At 48.1% G+C, this 19430-nt stretch overlaps 1 protein-coding gene across 1 annotated transcript in view; it reads right to left on the bottom strand.

The window, feature by feature from the left end:
• FLT3 (fms related receptor tyrosine kinase 3) overlaps positions 1-19430 on the bottom strand; it is an 83902-nt gene that overhangs the window by 16572 nt on the left and 47900 nt on the right. Inside the window, exons 10-18 of the mRNA XM_047756100.1 lie at positions 11640-11743; positions 10583-10691; positions 9999-10177; positions 8591-8697; positions 8372-8504; positions 8187-8291; positions 3795-3905; positions 2856-3009; positions 1229-1311 (exon numbers count right to left, since the gene is read on the bottom strand). Coding sequence (XP_047612056.1) covers positions 1229-1311; positions 2856-3009; positions 3795-3905; positions 8187-8291; positions 8372-8504; positions 8591-8697; positions 9999-10177; positions 10583-10691; positions 11640-11743 — 1085 coding nt within the window. The remainder of the gene's footprint in view (positions 1-1228; positions 1312-2855; positions 3010-3794; positions 3906-8186; positions 8292-8371; positions 8505-8590; positions 8698-9998; positions 10178-10582; positions 10692-11639; positions 11744-19430) is intronic.

Here is a 19430-nt window from a genome sequence, read left to right on the forward strand (position 1 = left end):
AGGCCGGCAGCTACAGCTCCAATTCGACCCCTAGCCTGGGAACCTTCATATGCCCTGAAAAGCCAAAAAAAAAAAAAAAAACCCCAAAAAACCCAAACCCAAAGTAAAATAAAATAAGCTTCAAGGATATATTGCACAACATAGGGAACACAGCCAGTACCCTGTGATAATTATAAATGGAGTATGGAGAATACCCTTTACATATGCATTACGTCTTGTGCATATGTAACATATAATATTGCATATCAGCTACACTTCAATTAAAAAATAAAATCTCTGTGATCACGTCCCATACACAGGGGGCTGTCACATGGCCTTCCTGGTAGCCCTAGGGCTGACCTATTTATGCGGAGAATTGGGCAGCCCAGGAAGGGTCACGCTCTTTGGTTACGGGAGGGAATTCTCCAGCTGCTCTGCTGATGCACGGCCCAGAGAGGTGGGGGTTGCAGGTGCTTTTCTTCTGTGCTAGGTGGCTGTGTCACTTTGTGGGAAAGAATTACACTTCTCTACCACATTTCATCAACTGTCTGTGCACTTCATGTTCCTCCAGGTAAATCTTCTAAGAGTCCTACAAGGAAATCCGATTAGCCCCATTTTACACATGAGAAAAGCGGGGCTCCATTGTCCAGAGTCACTCCATCAGAAAGTGAAGGAACCGGAAGCTAAGCCAACTGCCGTCTGACTCCAGATGGCTCCCATTAATTTGTGACTTTTAAAAAGGATAACCTGACAAATAAAACAGTCCCCGGTGTTTATCAGCTGAAACACTGAGTTAAAATTCACAACACATAAACAGGGGGCTTCTCACGAGCTTTAAAGCAGATATGAATGAATAAAGCCTGTAGATGACATCTGCAAAGAAGAATATGCTTGGCAGTTACACACTTTTAAAAAACAGCTAACACCAAACTCTCAGATCCACTTCTATTTTATTTTATTTTATTTTGCTTTTTAGGGCCGCACTTGTGGCATGTGGAGGTTCCCAGGCTAGGGGTCAAATAGGAGCTGTAGCTTCTGGCCTACACCACAGCCACAGCAACGCCAGATCCGAGCCTCATCTGCGACCTGCACCACAGCTCATGGCAACACTGGATCCTTAACCCACTGAGCAAGGCCAGGGATCGAACCTACAACTTCATGGTTCCTAGTCGGATTCGTTTCTGCTGCACCGTGACGGGAACTCCTCCATTTCTATTTTAAAGTGTCACTATTTAGAATAAGATATTACCTTCAGATTGAAATGAATTCCCATTGAACCCTGAGACAGGATCCGAGTCTGGGTGTATTTGAACTTCTCTTGAACCAGGCATACTATTAAAAAAAAGTCATTTCATTATTTACATTCTTCTTCTGAGTAGACATTTAAAAACACACAGGTCATCAAAGAAATGAATTCCACTTATAAATTTATTTTTTAAGTGAAAAGCATAGCATCGACTTGTCCTTTTTGTGTGTGCATGGACCTTAAAAATATCTGTGTAACTGAACTTGCCGCTCTAGCCAGGATAAGAGGACCCCCCTCAAGCCTTCTCACGACCCTATGAACTGGGTGACCAAGTCGCATTTTATAAAAGAGCAATTAGGCTGGGTGAGATAAATATGAGTTGCTGACATCACAAAGCCACTAAAGAGTGTGACCAGGTCTCCGACCTCCTCCTCAACTCAGCCCCCTTTCCGTGTACAAGCTCGTGTACTGCAGATCTTCTGTAGGGACCTCTAAGTGTTTCATCATCCTTCTCTTTGTTCAAGTTGGCCTTGGTCAAGCTCATGTCCTTTCTCCGTGAAATTAACAAACGGGAATAAGGATCGCGTCTTTTACGGCGTGCAGTACAGAACTCCTTCCCGGGGGATTGTGTATGCATTCTACACAGACAGGGATTCAGTGGATTCCAGCCTATCAGCGGACCCCCATCACAAGGTCCACATCTTTAGAAAGTGGCTGAAGGCTCCCAGACCCCACATATTTCCGTAGTAATTGCTCCCGTGCACTGAATTCCCTGCTGACCGGAGTGGACCAAAGGCGATGCAGTGCCCAGCGTCGTTGTCACTAACCAAGGCGTGCTGGTCCCACATGGACTCTCTGTTCTAGAACGCCGATGACTTTACAGAAGCCTCTCAGTTTTGGCGTATGAACTGAGAAGGGAGTGTAAACGGGAAAACTGGTGTGACTCGGTTAAGGGCAGCTCCATGAGGCCCCCGGCTTTAAGATGCTGGGTTTCTGTCTCAGCACCAGAAGGCCAGAGGCACGTGCTGAAACGTCCATGCTAAGAAAACAGGGAATCCCAAAGGCATCCTCCAAAAGGGTCCCCCATACAGATAAAAGTCTCTAAAAATCTGCCTTTAGGAAGAGGCGGGAAGCAGGAATGTCCTGCAGGTTGAGGCGACAATCCATCAGCGTGCCTGTGAATTCATTCAGAAAAGAACGCTACAGAGCGACGTTCAGGCTGCTGGCAGCAAATGCCCAAGGAGGAGGATGAGCTTCCTACCAAACCTGCAGCCCTCTCAGAACCAAGAGTCACTCAAGATCCCACAGACGGCAGGATACGCAACACAGAGCATAGAGACAAGTGTTACCCTGACTTCCTTTTGTCCCCATCCTCAAGGCAAGCCACCCACCCTCATTTTTCAAAATCCCATTTGTGAACTTAGAGCTCTTTTGCGCAATTTTCCCAGGACCTGCACTTTTTATGAATATGCCCAGGGCTTTGGGAAAAGTGTCTGCTCTCTCTATCCCAATACCCACGTGTTAACCAGGAGGCCTCAAAGCCTGAATAACACACCTTTCCTAAACCTGCGTGTACGTCTCGGGGAGAGTCCATCATGTATAATTATGAAACCATGCCCCAGTCTCTTACCTGGAATTTGGGTGTGATTGGAAAGTAGGATAAAAACTGAAATTATGTTCCTTGAAAATCTCGGTCCATGTCCTATGAAATTTCTCTCTTTTACTTCTTAGATAGTTGAGAAGATCACCATAGCAACAATATTCAAAAATCAAGTAAATGGGCCCTGAAAGAGTGACAGTTTTAATGACAGGTGTATAAACACCAAGCACTTTTTTCAGACTTCTGTGGAGCAGACAACACACTCTATGCAAACTCCCTTCTCCCCGGACTTTGGGAGAACACGACTTTCTCTGACTTACCTCTTCTCGCACTTTAATTAATGAATGAAGTAATTTTTAGCCCCGCCCTGGGCATGGGGAAGTTCACCAGCCAGGGCTCAAACCCACGCCCTAGCAGTAACCAGAGCCACCACAATGACCACCCCAGATCCTTAACCCTCCGAGCCACCAGGGAACCCCTCTTCTTGCACTTTCCATTCAATTTCAGCCTTTTGCTCCAACTCCTCTGGAAGCTGTCTTTCCTGCCTTCCACCCTGGCTCTTGTTGGACACGTGGCCTCACCGGTACCCACCAGCCACCTGGATTCTCCACGTGGCAGCCGGGGAATGACAGGCCACCTACATTGCAAGCACTTGGTCACCACATGCGCACCTGCTGTTTCTGAGGAGGAAGAAATCCCTCCCTCGTCACCTCTTCTTCTTCTTCTTTTTTTTCCTTTTCTTTTTAGGGCCGCATGTGAGGCATATGGAAGGTCCCTGGCTAGGGCTGGACCTGGGGTTGCACCTGCCAGCCCTACGGCACCCAACTGACCCTCGAGACCTCAATGCAGGATGCCACTTGGGTTTGGGGGCCCCCGCTGTGACTGAGAAAAGGAGGGCAGAATGAGGACAAATGTCCTCTTTGTCTTCAGGCCAACATGTCCCCGGGGGGTGGGGGGGGAACGGGTTACCTGACAGGGTGCAGGCGCCCAGCAGGTTCACTATATTCTCGTGGCTGCCCAGGTGGGTCATCATTTTGAGTTCGGACATGAGAGCCTCTCGTTCCGAGCTGTCTGCTTTTTCTGTCCACAGAAGAGCATCACAAATGTAACAGGGAGGTGAAACAGGTATCTCAGGTTATTTACTAAATTACACTTTTCCTCAGTTCAGAGCAGATTTGCCTACGTTTTAGTATTTATTTATTTGTTTGTTTGTTTGTATGTTTATTTTTGGCCATGCAGGTGGCATGCCTAAGTTCCCAGGCCGGGAACCTACTGCCGTGATGTGCCCCACCGCCCCAGCAACGCCAGATCCTTCAACCGCCAGGCCCCTAGGGAACCCCATGCGCACAAGTTTTAAAGTACATAAAGTGACAGCCGCATTTTGAATAATCATACCCTGTGTTTTAAGACAGAATGTCAACGATCGTAGCAGGAAAGTTGCATCGTATAATGTGCCTTTCTACAGGAGTTTCCCTACTAAAAGAAAACTTTAGAATTGACCCTCAAAAAATAAAATGAGACAAGATAATAATTACACATGATTTTCCTCTACAGTAGAAGTTAATACATACCTTTTTTTTTTTTTTTTTTGGTCTTTTTAGGGCCGTACCCACAGCACATGGGGGCTCCCAGGCTAGGGGTCGAAAATGAGCTACAGCTGCCGGCCTACAGCACAGCCACAGCAACGCAGGATCTGAAACCCGTCTGTGACCTACGCCACAGCTCATGGCAACGCCGGACCCTTAACCCACTGAGCGAGGCCAGGGATCTGCATGGCGGCTAGTTTGGGTCCTTACTGCAGAGCTGCAATGGGAACTCCTATACTTTTTTTTTTTTTTTTTTGACTCTTGGATTTGTTGAAGTCATAGACGGACAAGATGGGAAGGTCTGTGAGGGTGCGTGGCTCCAGGTGTGGCCCTCAGAACTAGACCCTCCACTCTGTCCGTGGGTCCAGGGGCGAGAAGGTCCAAGAGAACCGAGTTCTCAAGAGACTCATTCGTCCATAACGAGGAACAAGGCCCAGGAGGCGGGACAGTGTCCACCTTAGAAGCATAACGGGGAGTTCCCATCGTGGCGCAGTGGTTAACGAATCCGACTGGGAACCATGAGGTTGCGGGTTCGGTCCCTGCCCTTGCTCAGTGGGTTAACGATCCGGCGTTGCCGTGAGCTGTGGTGTAGGTTGCAGACGCGGCTTGGATCCCGCATTGCTGGGGCTCTGGCGTTGGCCGGTGGCTGCAGCTCCGATTCAACCCCTAACCTGGGAACCTCCATATGCCGTGGGAGTGGCCCAAGAAATAGCAAAAAAAAAAAAAAGAAGCATAACGGGGAGGTAGGTAGTGGGGACGCCAAGGTCTCATGTCACGGAGACTAACGTGCCCAGGGTGTCAGGACGGCCCTGCCCAGCGGTGCTGGAGCCCTAGAGGCCAGGGCCGGGTCGCTGGACCTCGGTCTCCAGGCCTCCAGCTCTCTGTTGACACAGGCTCTGCTACAGAGGAACTGATCTTTATAGTCAATGTCCAAGTGCCGCTATTTTGTCCTGGAAGACAGGCAGCCTTTACGCGGCTTTGCCAGAGCTTTCATGCCATCACTTCTGAGCTCTGACGGACATCTTTACTTCTGTCACCTTGGCTAGGGGGTGACATCCTTCAACATGTGCACTGGGACCCACTGTCTCCCACGACTTCACGGTTAAAAGGATTCGTGGCTTTTTTTTTTTTTTGTCTTTTGTCTTTTTAGGGCCGCACCCACGGCATATGCAGGTTCCCAGGCTAGGGGTCGAATCAGAGCTTCACCTGCTGGCCTACACCACAGCCTCGGCAACGTGGGATCCTTAACCCACTGAGCGAGACCAGGGATTGAGCCCTCGTCCTCATGGATACTAGTTTGGTTCGATACCCACTGAGCCATGACGGGAAGGCCAGATTTGTGCCTTTTAATTGCCTGGGTCTTGTTCCTCGTCACCAAAATAGTGCATTTTATGATGTGCTTAACTTTTTCAAAGCACTGTCCCTTACCATTCCTGTCTTTCATTCATTCACTCACTCATTCATTCATTCAGCAAGTATTTACTGAGCGCCTCTTATGAGGCCATGAGCCAGGCCTTGGGGAATAAATGATAGGAAGACACAGCCCCTGTCTTCCTGGAGCTTGGAGCCTCCAGGAAAAGGCAGTCAAGTCAATGAACAGTCACAATGTAGTGTCACAGATGCCAGGTGGAAAATGAACGTAGGGCGCCGTCCCGCACGAGAGGGACACTTAAGCCAGCCTTAGGGAGGGTGGGGAAGGGGACACCAAATGCCTATGCTGAGCCCCGAGGGAAAAACAGGAGTCCACCAAGTGAATCCGTGGTGGGAAGGGAGGAGAACATTCCATCTTGAAGAAAACAGGACAGACCAAGATCAAGAAAGAGGACAGCGCAGCAGAACAGGTGGAGCCACCCTCTTGAGGCTTATACACTTCGGTGGCAGCTAAGACTTTAATTAAATCATTAAACAAACATGTAATCATAGTTGTGATCAATTTCATGGGGAGAAAGAGCCATAGCACCTAGCAAGGAACTGGTGCTCATCCGTGGCAAGGGAGGCGTCCCCGAGGAAGTGGCCTTTGAGCTGAGACCTGCGGGAGGAGTGGGAGATGAGGGCCTGAGAGGGGATGGGGAAGCGGAAGGAGGGCCTGTGCAAAGGCCCAGAGGTGGGAGGGGGGTGCAGGGCTCCAGGGGAACCGAGGGGCGGCCGGGCTCCACGCGCTGGGCTATGAGGGGCCAGATGAGCAGCACCCCATCAGCTGGGTCGTGTGTGGCTGTTCCGGAGAAACTGAATGCACCTGGAAACCTTAGGAGGATCCACTTTGCGGTCCATAACCATCCCTTGGGCCTCCGAAGGAGGTAAGAGTGCTTATAGGGTCTTGACAGGCTAGTGCAGCCATTCGGAAGAGGCAGACCTGGGCTGGGGGCAGTCACAGAGATAAAGAAAGAGGATGGACCTGAGAGGCACCAAGCAGGAGACCGGATAGGAACAGCAGATGGGGAGTTAGCGGAGGGATGGTTTCGGAGTTGCCACTGTGGCTCAGCAGTACCAAACCTGACTAGGAAGCATGAGGACGCAGGTTTGATCCCTGGCCTCAGTGGGTTGAGGATCCAGCGTTGCCGTGAGCTGCAGTGTAGGTCACAGATGTGGCTTGAAGCTGGCGTTGCTGTGACTGTGCTTACTGTAAGCCGGCAGCTGCAGCTCCGATTTGACCCCCTAGTCTGGGAACTTCCATATGACACGGGGGTGGCACTAAAAAGCAAAAAAGGAAGGAAGGAAGGGAAGATGGATGGAAGGGAGGAAGAAAAGAATGGGGGTGCTTTCAAGGATGACCAGATGGCGTGGAACGTGGTTCGTCATGGGTACTCGTAACCCATCAGTGAGAGAGGCGGGGAGGATGGAGGGCCAGGATCGGAGAGCCCACTTGGGATGGGCTGAATTCGAGGGACTTTGACGTGCAAGCATCTGGATGTAACCTGAAGCTCAGCAGGGAGATGAAGAAGCTTTGAGGACCACAGTTAACCTAGCCTGAAGTCACAGGTGAGCGGAGACAGCCCGTGAGCTGGTGGAATGAAAAGAGAAGGGCGCCCAGAGGCAAGGCTCGGGACCTCTGCGCCAAGAAGATGAGGGGGCCAGCCAAGGACTGCGAAGCTGTCAGAGGGGTAAGGGGCAACCCAGAAGGATTGGGCGACTTGGAAACCAAAGGAAGAAAGACGGAGGGGGCAGTCAATCGCGCCAGTTTATGCTAAAAATTCAAGTAATGTGAGGATGGACTTCATTCATTGGGGCGGGGGTCGCAGAGCAACTGGCCAAAGCCAGCCGGGGGTGCTCTCGCTAAGCGGGTGGTACTCAGGGGAGGATGTGGGGAGGGCCAGATGCGAGCAGATGAGAAATGAGTGGGAAGTGACACAGAAGCCTCCGTCTCCCTCTTCCACCCGGAGTCTGGGCCAACGTCTCAGACACATAGCTGCCTGAAGCAATGGCACCCCAAACACTGGAGCCGAAAACACCTAAACAAAGACAGAAGAGGAGGAAGAGGCGGACTTTTGTGCTCACGTCTTGTGTTTTATATTTGTGACTTGGTTGACACCAACCCCAACTCACTCCCTTCTCAGCATGTTTTTTCTTTTTTTTTTGGCCACGCCCAAGGCATGTGGAGGTTCCCTGGCCAGGGACTGAACCCACACCACAGCAGTGACAATGTCAGGTCCTTAACACACAGCACCACCGGGGAACTCCTCCTTTTCAGCAGCCATCACCGTGATGGAGAAGAGGAGGTGGGGCGCCCCCTCCCCTCTTTGTGGGTCTCTGCGGATATTGTTCCGTGTGAGCGTACCTTTCAGCATTTTGACTGCCACCTGGATTGACACTCCAGTTTTACTGATTCCATAGGCAGTTGCGTTCATCACTTTTCCAAAAGCGCCGGATCCCAGAACCTTCCCTGTGAGACAGATGGCCGGGGTTAAAAAGAGTTCCCAACAAGAAGGAAACACGAAATACTCGGAGCATCTGAATTCTTACCAAATTCTAAATTTTCCCTGGGAAACTCCCATTTGAGATCATATTCATATTCTCTGAAGTCGATGTAGAAGTAGTCGTTATCCAGGGACCCCGTCACCTGCACCATCTGCAGCTGGCTTTCGTACCGGAATCGCTGCAGGGGGCAAAAGGGAGTCGATGAGCCACACCGAGGGTTTCAGACGCGGGACACAAGGGTGACTTGTTCCCCCGTGCTTTTACCTTTTTGTACTTGTGACAAATTAGCATGGTTAAAACGGCGATGAAGGGAAGACAGAGGCCAATTGTTGCATAGAATGAGATGTTGTCCTGGATGAAAGGGAAGGGGCCTGAAAGGAAGAGCATCACAGAGCAGGGGGTGAGGACCGCCGCTGGACTCTGCCGCCGAGCGCTCATCACGGCCCCCCACATCCTGTCTGAGCAACTGTTATTTGCATCCTTACGGATCCCCTTCGTATTCCCGACTCCCCCCAGAAAGTCAGGCCGTGTTCGCATAAAGGACAGGCTTCCTTCCCAGAGAAGTTTAAACTGATCCTGAACCCATTTTTCAGAATCGTTTACTAGCTTGTAAGCATCACATTGATGAAAACAGACCCATGGTTGCCAAGGGCGGGTGGGGTGGTGGGGGAGGGATGGATCGGGAGTTTGGGGTTAGCAGGTGCAAACTATTGAATATAGAGTGGATAAACCATAGGGCCCTTCTGTACAGCATGGGGAACTACACGCCGTATCCTGGGATGGATACACCTCATGGAAAAGAGTATGAAGAATGCGTAGATGTGTGTTTCACTGAATCACTTTGCTCCACAGCAGAAATGAACACAACATTGTAAATCAACTTCAATTAAAAAAAAATTGAAAAAAAGACTGACATCTGTTTAAACCCACAGGATATGCAAGTCCTATAAAAAAAGAAGAAGTTTGTCTACTATATATAAAAGAGATAAAAACAAGTTCCTCCTGCATACCAGCAGGGCTCTATTATCTTGTAATAAACCCTAGTGGAAAAGAATCTGCAAAAGAATATATATAAAACTGAACCACTTTGCTGTGCACCTGAAATGAACACAACAACGCTGCAAACCAACTATACCTCACGTTTAAAAAAAAAAAAAGAAGAAGAAGAAGTTTGTGTTCCCATTATGAAGGTGTCACGTGACTGTGGAGAAGTTACTTTGGGGATGCTGGTGAATTTAAATCTTTAGTGTAGGCGGCCAGGTTTCAGAATTGCTTAACTTTGGAGGGCTCTAAATAGCAAACCAAAAACCAGAAAAGAGCAGGCTGGAGGGAACGAAGGAGTTAACTCCGAAGGGAAAATGGTAGACGCCAAATGACCAAGTCCCTTCCCTAGAGCTGGATCTCTCCTAGACGTGCCCTGGACCCGGAGGGTATGGTTCTACCCCCAGCACCTGAAATTCATGAGTTCCCATGACGTCACAAGTCCCCCTGCCCTTGAACCACAAAATACACACGTTCGGTGGGGCTTCTTGCTTGACTCAGAAAGCCGTCTCGGCTCACACGTGGGACCTACACACGCTGGTAAAACTCCCGAATAAAAGCAAGCGACAGGGACTGACGCCTGGTGGGGAATTCCTGCAGGTGGGGCGTGACAACAGCAGCTGCTGTCTACCTGGTGAGTTTAAGAGGATCGTTTCACAAGACGTGCCCAGGGAATTGTAGGCACAGCACTTCACCAGAAACCCTTTGACAGCCTCGCTCATGTTCAGAGTGCTGCTGGAAATCCACTGTCCAAACACTTTCCTGTTGGCCTTTTTATTCCAGATGCCTTCCGTGATCTCTTCCGTGCAGCTGCAAAGAAGCAGCAGAGAAGTCAGACGGGCAGGGCGGTCGCAGGGTTGGAAGTGAGGGTTTCTCTAGCAGGTCTATGGGAGACACGGCTAAAGGATCAGAAACAACCTTTGCCCACTTAGAATTCGGGTTGACTCAGGAGGTAAGCATCTTTATAAAACATGCTCAGCAAACTGCACCGGTTAACTACAGTTTGGTAAACCGTGACGCTAACAATATTTACATCTGCAATGTTTTATAAAGCAACGAATTTAATGAAGTTACTAGTGCAAGGAAAAAAAAAAAAAAAGGTTAGCATCTTCGAGGCTTCACCGTTTCTTCTTAAACTGTACCCACGAGAAAGGGTCAGTAGGTCAGAGAGAGAGTGTCCGAGTGTTACGTTCAAATGCAGGAGATGCCACTTACTTGGGAGACTTGTCTGAACACTTCTTCCAGGTCCAAGATGGTAACGGGTAACCATCAGAGGAGCAGGAAGCCTGACTTGCCGACGCCTCGGCCAGCACTTGCGGTTTCCCTGGAGAAAACAACAGGCAAAATAAGCCCATGGAGTAGGGCATTTTCCAGAAAGGGTTTCTTTTTCTGTTGCTGTTTTTTCGTTTTGTCTTTCTAGGGCTGCACTCGCAGCACATGGAGGTGCCCAGACTAGGGGTCGAACCGGAGCTGTAGCTCCCAGCTTATGCCACAGCCACAGCAATGCTAGATCCAAGCCACATCTGTGACCTACACCGCAGCTCACAGCAACGCCGGATCCTTAACCCACTGAGTGAGGCCAAGGATCGAACCTGCGTTCTCGTGGCTACTAGTCAGATTCGTTTCCACTGTGCCACGATGGGAACTCCCAGAAAGGGTTTCAAAGCCAGCTTTATACAGGCTGCCCGGGTTTTCTGAGCAGCTTGTGCTTCCAGGAGGGCCTCGTGCAGGGTGACTCAAGGCCTCTGGTTGTTCCCTCTTTCTCTCGTCATGTCACCTGCCATGCAGGCAGCCCTGCCACCCCTTTTCCACCTGGAAAGCGCTGGGGTGTAGACCTCTGCCTATATGCAGACCTCAAAATGAGTCCTAGCTTCCGGAGAAGCATCTGCAGAGTCCAGTGAAATGTATTCTCACCTTTTTATAGACCAAGGAAACAAAAATGATTTAAACAACTAAACGGAGGGCAGTAGGACTTTCAGCCTTCCCTGCCCTCGACCTTTCAAAGTACTAAAATCAGTAACGTCACACGCTGAAGCACCTGCAGAGACATCACGGAATCAGCATCTTAGCTCTGAAGGAGGAGCCCAGAGAGAGAGGTCTGCTTATAAACGAAGCCAGCAGACACCAGAGTAAAATTCCAAAGCACTTCCACATGTCTAAAGGGTTTTATAGCATTCTTTCCCTAAGCCATTGCTTAGCTCTTTCTGGTCAACGTTGAGACACGTGAAGGAGCCACGGGATTGAAGTAAAACTTCTGCACAATTTCACTTACTTCTTATATTCAGCGTGAACATCTTTGTGAACTGGGCGTCGTCATTTTCTGCATGGAAGATGTATTGTCCTGGCTGGTGTTTATGGTTGCAAAACTTAGATATGCTGTTTGAAAAAGAATTAAAGACAGACTTAGCCAGATTCTTTGAGGAGATGCTGACATGAGTGCAGTGTTCATGGGACGGATCTTCCTGGAGGCACTGACTCTCTAAAGTTGGGTGGCCAGGGAGGGTCGGTTTGCTCTCGATACGCAAAGTGGGGTCCACAAACAGGCAGCAGGGCCTCGGTACTACTGGGAGCTTGTTAGAAATGCACGATCTCAGGCCCCAACCCAACTACGGACTCAGAGCCTGCATTTTCAGATGATCTCCGTGTGATTCATCTGGACATTAAACGTTGAGACGCACCGTCGAGGCTGGGGTTCCCGAGAGAGGCAACAAGGGTTCAGCCCCTACGGGTATATACATTTCAGACCAATCTGACTTCCTGGAAATACGGAAGAACCTCTGCAGGTGGAGGAGCCCATACCCCCCAGCTTCCTCAAAGGAGAGCTCTCTAATGTTGGTCCGAGCAGGACTGATGGCCAAGCCTTGACTTAGAGAGTGATTGACAGTGATGAGAGTTCAAATCCACTGGTTGGTACGGAAATCTTTGGGTGGTCTCAGCAGGTTCATATCAACTTGGATGCTCATCCACCAAGCCTACGAGGTACCTGGTCTTGGGGATTATCCACCAAGCCTACGAGGTATATGCTATTGGGGATTATTCACCAAGCCTACCAGGCATATGGCTGAGGAAGTGGAAAGGGGAATTTCTTAACTTGACCTACTTCTGGACAACAAGAAGGAAATGACTGGAGGAGTGGAAATGACAGATCGGGGGAAAGTCAAATTATAACTTTAGAGAGAAAAGTAAGTATAGCTACGTGCAATTTCTAGACTTTACAGAAGGTAGGGTTTAAGTGGGCCAAGAGAAAGATGTGGGCTTCTTAAAGGGAAATGTAATGCTCACTGGACAATCACCAAGGACCCTGAAAAGGAACCAAGGAAGAGATTTTTTTTAAGAAAAGGGCAGTGTGGTTTGCCAAAAACACCAATCAATTTGATAAAATAAAGAAATTACCAGTATATCTATTGATTATCGTGCAAACCAAAGCAACCTGTTTCATAAACATTTGCCCTCCTAAGTCTTTTGCGCTGTCTGAATGGAGCGTGACTGGCCGTGGGACAGATGAGAGAGCTCTGAAACCTCACTCTTCCAGGTAGGAAATTGGTCCGAGAAACAGTCTGAACACAAATTTGAATGTCTGGATCATTCTCAGCCTCTTGCCCTCCTGCAGGTGGCAGTTAACCCCCAGCTAGCGCAACCCAGGCATCACTGACCCTCCTCTGGAAATTCCAAGCAGGCTGACCAAGGACTGACAGGGCCTCTCAGAGCTGCTTCTTCCCCTGGGGTTTTCCTGAAGATGGCCAGCGGGCATGCGACCAGAGATCAGGAAACTGGAGTTTACAATGACATCTCTTTGGTGACTAAGAACATGTATTGTCATCACCACTATGAGAAGGGATTTCTCCCCTGTTACAAGCAAAGTGCAGGTGCTTTTTATTTTCCATTTACTGTACAGAGGGGAGGAGCTGAGATGGGGCAGGACTGTCCAGAGGCTCAGGGTATAATTTCACGATAAAGCTTGATTCAAAAAGCAACCGGAGCATGAGGAGCTGGCAGGGCCGAGCGACTGACTTGACCTGGCCCTGGGAGACCCACGCCCATCAGCAGATCCTGTCCGCTCAGACTGCAGGGAGCAGGATGCGGGCACAGCCAGGGGTACCCTGATCTGTGCACATGTCTGTCTGGAGTTAGACAAAGATAGCCAGGCAAGGGGCAGGAGAGGAGCTAATGACTTTATATCATCCCACATAATACCATGCTCATTGTAATTTTATGTCAAGGGAGCCAAGCCTGGGGAGATATAACCATTAAAAACTCAGTGGCGAAGCAAGGCACATCTCAGAAGGCGGTGTGCTCTTACTTTTGAATAACCGAAGTGCACGCCTGTATTTTTGTTTTTTTATACACTAGGACTGAAGAAGCTCACACTTTTGACATGAGATGGTGTCAAGAGGCCAGTGATACAGGCTTTGCAGCTCCCTTGTGGCTCAGCAGGTTAAGGATCCAGTGTTGTCACTGCTGCCTTTAGGGTCATCGCTGTGGCACAGGTTCAATCCCTGGCCCCGGGAACTCCTGCATGCCACGGAGGCAGGGGGGCCAAAAGGAAAAAAGAAACAAAGAAACAAAAACCCTAGGCTTTAAAGCCAACTCTCCCATCACCTGGTGGTGTGATCTTGAGCCAGTCATTTAACCTTTCTAGGCCTCAGTGTCTGCATCTATAACATGCAAGGCAGTAAAATACCCACTTTACGTGGTTGTTAGAGGAGAACGTTCTGTTAAGTTTTTATTAAAGCAGTTTTGTATAAAATGCTTACACTAATGCCTAACACATAATAAACATGATCAATGGGTTAAATTATCATGACTACGAGGCTTATTAAGTCCTGCAGTCATTTTGATTAAAAAAGACATTTAGGGAGTTCCCGTCGTGGCGCAGTGGTTAACGAATCCGACTAGGAACCATGAGGTTGAGGGTTCGGTCCCTGCCCTTGCTCAGTGGGTTAACGATCCGGTGTTGCCGCGTTGCTGTGAGCTGTGGTGTAGGTTGCAGATGCGGCTTGGATCCCGCGTTGCTGTGGCTCTGGTGTAGGCCAGTGGCTACAGCTGCGATTGGACCCCTAGCCTGGGAACCTCCATATGCCGCAGAAGCGGCCCAAAGAAATGGCAAAAAAAAAAAAGACATTTAGAAGCTTCACTCTGGCGTATACATTATGTGAGAAAGTCATGTTAAAATAAAAATGCAGAGAAAAATATAAATGTCCATCAAAAAGAATTAGTCAAAATAAAATTTTCTGAAAAGTAGCCATTAAAGCGATAACGTACTATGTCTAGTCAGTGTGGTGGAGCATGATGGAAGAGAACGTGAGAAAAAGAATGTGTGTGTGTGTGTGTGTGTGTGAGAGAGACTGGGTCACTTTGCTGTACAGCAGAAAAGTGCCAGAACACTGTAAACCAACTATAATAGAAAAATAAAAATCCTTATAAAAAATTAAGTGATGTAAATTGTACAAGCCATTACAATATTGTAAATAAGAATAAACTTTTTAACATAGCAAGATATATATAATACATATATATATAATTTAGAACTATATAAAAATATATATTTTTTGGCCACTCCTGCAGCATGTGGAAGTTCCCAGGCCAGGGACTGAACCTAGGCCACAGCAGTAACCAGAGCCACAGCAGTGACAGCGCTGGATCCGTTGCTGGCCACAAGGGAACTCTGTAAGATACATTTTTAAAGTTAAAATCAGGTTACCAATGGCATGATTAGAAATTTCCCTTTGTGGCTCAGCAGCAATGAACCCGACTAGTATCCATGAGAATGTGGGTTCACTCCGTGGCCTCGCTCAGTGGGTTAAGGATCTGGTGTTGCTGCGGCCGTGGTCTAGGCCAGCAGCTATAGCTCCAGTTAGATCTCTAGCCTGGGAACTTCCTTATGCTGCGGGTTTGATGCTAAACAGAAAGCAAAAAAAAAAAAAAAGAGAGAGAGAGAGAGAGAGAGACAAAGGGCACAATTAATTTCATGTTTTTATAAAGACCTATACGTTTATGCTTCTATCATGGTGGTTACAAACACACAGTCTGAAATATAATTCCCGGAGGTGGAACTACAGGGGTTCTTTCTTTTCTTTTCTTCTTTAAAGACAATTTCAGCAAAAGAGAGTGATTGAAAGGTCCTGACTTTGCCCTAAGTGATGGGGCCAGTAACTAAGTCTGTTTCCCTATTTCAGAAAACGGGATTATTTTGGGGAGTTCAGCTTTTATTCTTACTGTGTGCAGAATCCTTATAGGGATGCTATTTCATGAGAGCATCCCTATAAGGATTCTGCACACAGTGAGAGCTCAGAGTTTCTTTTGTTCTCAGTAGGTGGCTTCAGATGAAGTGGTTAATACCCTCCAACCAGGATTCGGTTGGAGGTCCTGCTATTTCACTACAGCCACACGTGGTTCCCTCCTTTCTGGATGCGCTCAGGACTCATCTCCTTCAGAAACAACAAAAATCCTCCCACCACTCTCCTGTGATCCCGTATCACTTACTGACTTGAGATCTCGAAGGTCCGGGTCTGCTCATCCTGAGAAGGACAGTGGCGCGCTGCCACCCAGAACCCAGACGCCACTGCACCCCTGGGGCCAGCAAATACCCCGTGACTGTCTGTGGTGGGCAGAACTTAGACTGGGAATGCTGGGAAGCTAGATGTGCCAGGGAAAGTGGAAATACGCAGGGATTGGCAAACCTAGGGAGAGCCGTTCAGAAAAAAAATGACTTAACTCTAACATCTCAGTAAGTTATGTGGGGTTTTGTTTGTTTGTTTGTTTAACCATGAAACCAGGAAAAGCTAAGGCAGATGTGTTTAGAATTCAGTCTACAGAGGTAGGAAATTACACAAACGAAGAGACCAAATACCCTAGAACCTTCTTCCAAGGCCAAGCTATGGGGACTGCTGGAAGGTTCTAACTGCATAAGACGTAAACACATAAAGCCCTGCCCTCGTAAAGGCGGGTGTCGTATTTGAGGAAGTAAATTGGAGAAACGAAGCTGCGAAGGTGGGGAAGCTGCGAGATTTCTGGCGCACACGCGCCGACCACACCAGAGCTTTTGCAGGCGGACTGTTATTACACAGGCCTTTCGGTCACATCGAAACACCCGGGTCACTTTGCTTATAAAGTCATCTCTCGCCACATGATGAAAACGCTGTACTTCATAATGAAAATTCAGTTGGACCGAATCATTGAATCAGGCTGGTGGGTATTGGATGCTTGCTGTGTTATGCTGGGAGTCTACTGGTCCATTTGAAAGTTTGTAGAATAAAAGAGGGAAAAGAATTCAGATTCGAAGTTAGTCCATATCCCTGACCTCAATACAGAGCCTCATAAGAGCACAAGGCATTTAAGAGTCCTTATGTTAAAATTTTGGGGACTTCAGCTTTTATTCAGGATTTTGAGTATCTTTTTCATGAAGAAAGAGGCTCCTTCTTGCCTTGGCACTGTGTGTCACTATCACCAATTTTTTTTGTTTGTTTGTTTTTTTGCTTTTTTAGGGCTACATCCATGGCACATGGAGGTTCCCAGGGTAGGGGTCTAATCAGAGCTACAGCTGCCATACACCACAGCCACAGCAAAGCCAACAACCAAGCCGCATCTGCGACCCACACCAGAGTTCATGGCAACACCAGATCCTTAACCCACTGAGCGAGGTCAGGGATCCAACCTGCAACCTCATGGTTCCTAGTCAGATTTGTTTCCACCGTGCCACGATGGGAACTCCTCTATCACCAATTAATATTGTTGTTCTTCAAGAACCTTCTAAGGAAAATAAACACGGAGTGTTGGGTGTTGTGGAGGGTTTTGTGGGTGTGGTCCTTGCCATGCGAAGAAGGTGCCACAGACTCATCTTTGGCCCAGGCTATGCACTTTGAGTTGCTTTCTAGGGGTGATGATGAAGTCACGCATTGATTAAACCCCCGTTGACTGAATGAGGCCTTGTACCAAGAAGTGACAGTACCGCTCCTGATGGAGATTGAAAGCTCACTGGTGGGATTCGACGTGCAAAGAGGCTAATTCTGTCACCAGGTAATTGTGAATGAGAACATGACACTGTCAAAATCAGGACCTGCCCTGTTGATTCGTTTAGCTGCCTTTATAAGACAACGGCTTGGAGTCGGGGGTGCAGGTTGCGATCGTGGTATAATATCAGACTTAACTGGCCCAGGAAGAGGCCCAAGACCCATTTACCAGAGACATGGTCCTCTAATTAGTGAGTCTGTCAAAGCTGAAATGAATCGACTGGCAAGGGATTAATCTCCAAAATTTATAAACACCTCCTACAACTCAATACCAAAAAAACAAGTAACCCCGTGAAAACATGGGCAGAAGATCTAAACAGATAGTTCTCCAAAGAAGACATACAGATGGCCGAGAAACACATGAAAAGATGTGCAGCCGCACTCATTCTTAGAGAAACGCAAGTCAAAACCACGACGAGGTACCACCTTACACCAGCCAGAATGGCCGTCCTCAAAGAGTCTACAAACAGTAAGTGCTGGAGAGGGTGTGGAGAAAAGGGAACCCTATTACGCTGTTGGTGGGAATGTAAATTGGTGCAACCACTGTGGAAAACAGTATGGCAATTCCTCAGAAAACTAAACATAGAACTACCATTTGATCCAGCAATCCCACTCCTGGGCATTTATCCAGAGAAAACCATGACTCGAAAAGACACATGTACGCCAGTGTTCACTGCAGCACTATTTGCAATAGCCAAGACATGGAAGCAACCTAAATGTCCATCGACAGAGGAGTGGATCCAGAAGATGTGGTATATACACACCATGGAATATCACTAAGCCATCAAAAGGAATGAAATAACAGCATTTGTAGCAACATGGACGGACGTAGAAATTATCATGCTGAGTGAAGTCAGTCAGACAATGAGACACCCACATCCAATGCTATCACTGACATATGGAATCTGAAAAAAGGACAGACTGAACATCTTTGCAGAACAGATACTGACTCACAGAGTTTGAAAAACTTATGGGTTCCAAAGGAGACAGGTTGGAGGGCAGGGGGATGCACTGGGGGTTTGGGATGGGAATCCTATAAAATTGGGTTGTGATGACCACTGTACAACTATAAATGTAATAAATCCATTGAGTACTTGAAAAAAAAAAAAAAAGAATTGTACCAGATGTCACTAGCACGAGTAGCAGTGACCTCTAGGTGGCCTCTGTCTAACTTGAGGCTTGGGGAGGGGCAAGGGGAAGGAGACATCACCTATTCGTGCTTGCAGCCCTTTGCAGGATCAAGTCCATCAAGAAGATATTAAAGAAATATTAGCTGATCTAAACTGAACTGATCTCCTATCTTCTTTTTTAGAGCTGAACCTGCGTTGGAAGTTCCTAGGCTAGGGGTCGAATTGGAGCTGTAGCTACCAGCCTACTGCAACATAGGGTTTGAGCTGCATCTGTGACCTACACCACAGCTTGAGGCAATGCCAGATCCTTAACTCACTGAGCGAGGCCAGGGATGGAACCCGAGTCCCCACAGGCACTAACCCGCTGAGCCACAAGGGAAGCTCCTTCTACCTCTTTTGAATCAGGTTCAAATAGAATCTTGTACTGCTAAGAACTTCTCTGACATGGGGTCACAATGCAAGGACAGGAAAGTGCTAGAAATGACATGGGGAATATAGGTAGTCAACCCAGTGAGGAAGCTGGCCCTCTGCCTTCTACTTTCAAAAGTTCCATCATTCAGAATAAGGGCTCAGAACAATGGGGTGACCCCTCCAAGGCAGTGCTTCTCAACTGCAGGCAATTTTTGCTCACCAGGGGACATCCAGCAACGACTGGAGATATTTTTTGGCTGTCACAAGTGGGGGTGGTAGTGCTCCTGGCCCCCACATGTAGGAGAGACCCCCAGAACAAGGAATTCGCCAGCCCATGGTGTCAACGGTGCTGAGAAACCCTGGGTTAGGGGAGTTTGGCGCACAGGCCAAAAGCTGCATTCTTAAGTCCTTGAAAAATGAATGCTTCGGACATTAGGAGGTTTGGGCAAGAGAGGGTAGATAGTTTCATGCAAACCCTGTATTACAACTCTTTTTTTTTTTATTTAGGTATTT

This window comes from Phacochoerus africanus, chromosome 13 (genome assembly GCF_016906955.1).
Source record: "Phacochoerus africanus isolate WHEZ1 chromosome 13, ROS_Pafr_v1, whole genome shotgun sequence".
Classification (NCBI taxonomy): domain Eukaryota; kingdom Metazoa; phylum Chordata; class Mammalia; order Artiodactyla; family Suidae; genus Phacochoerus; species Phacochoerus africanus.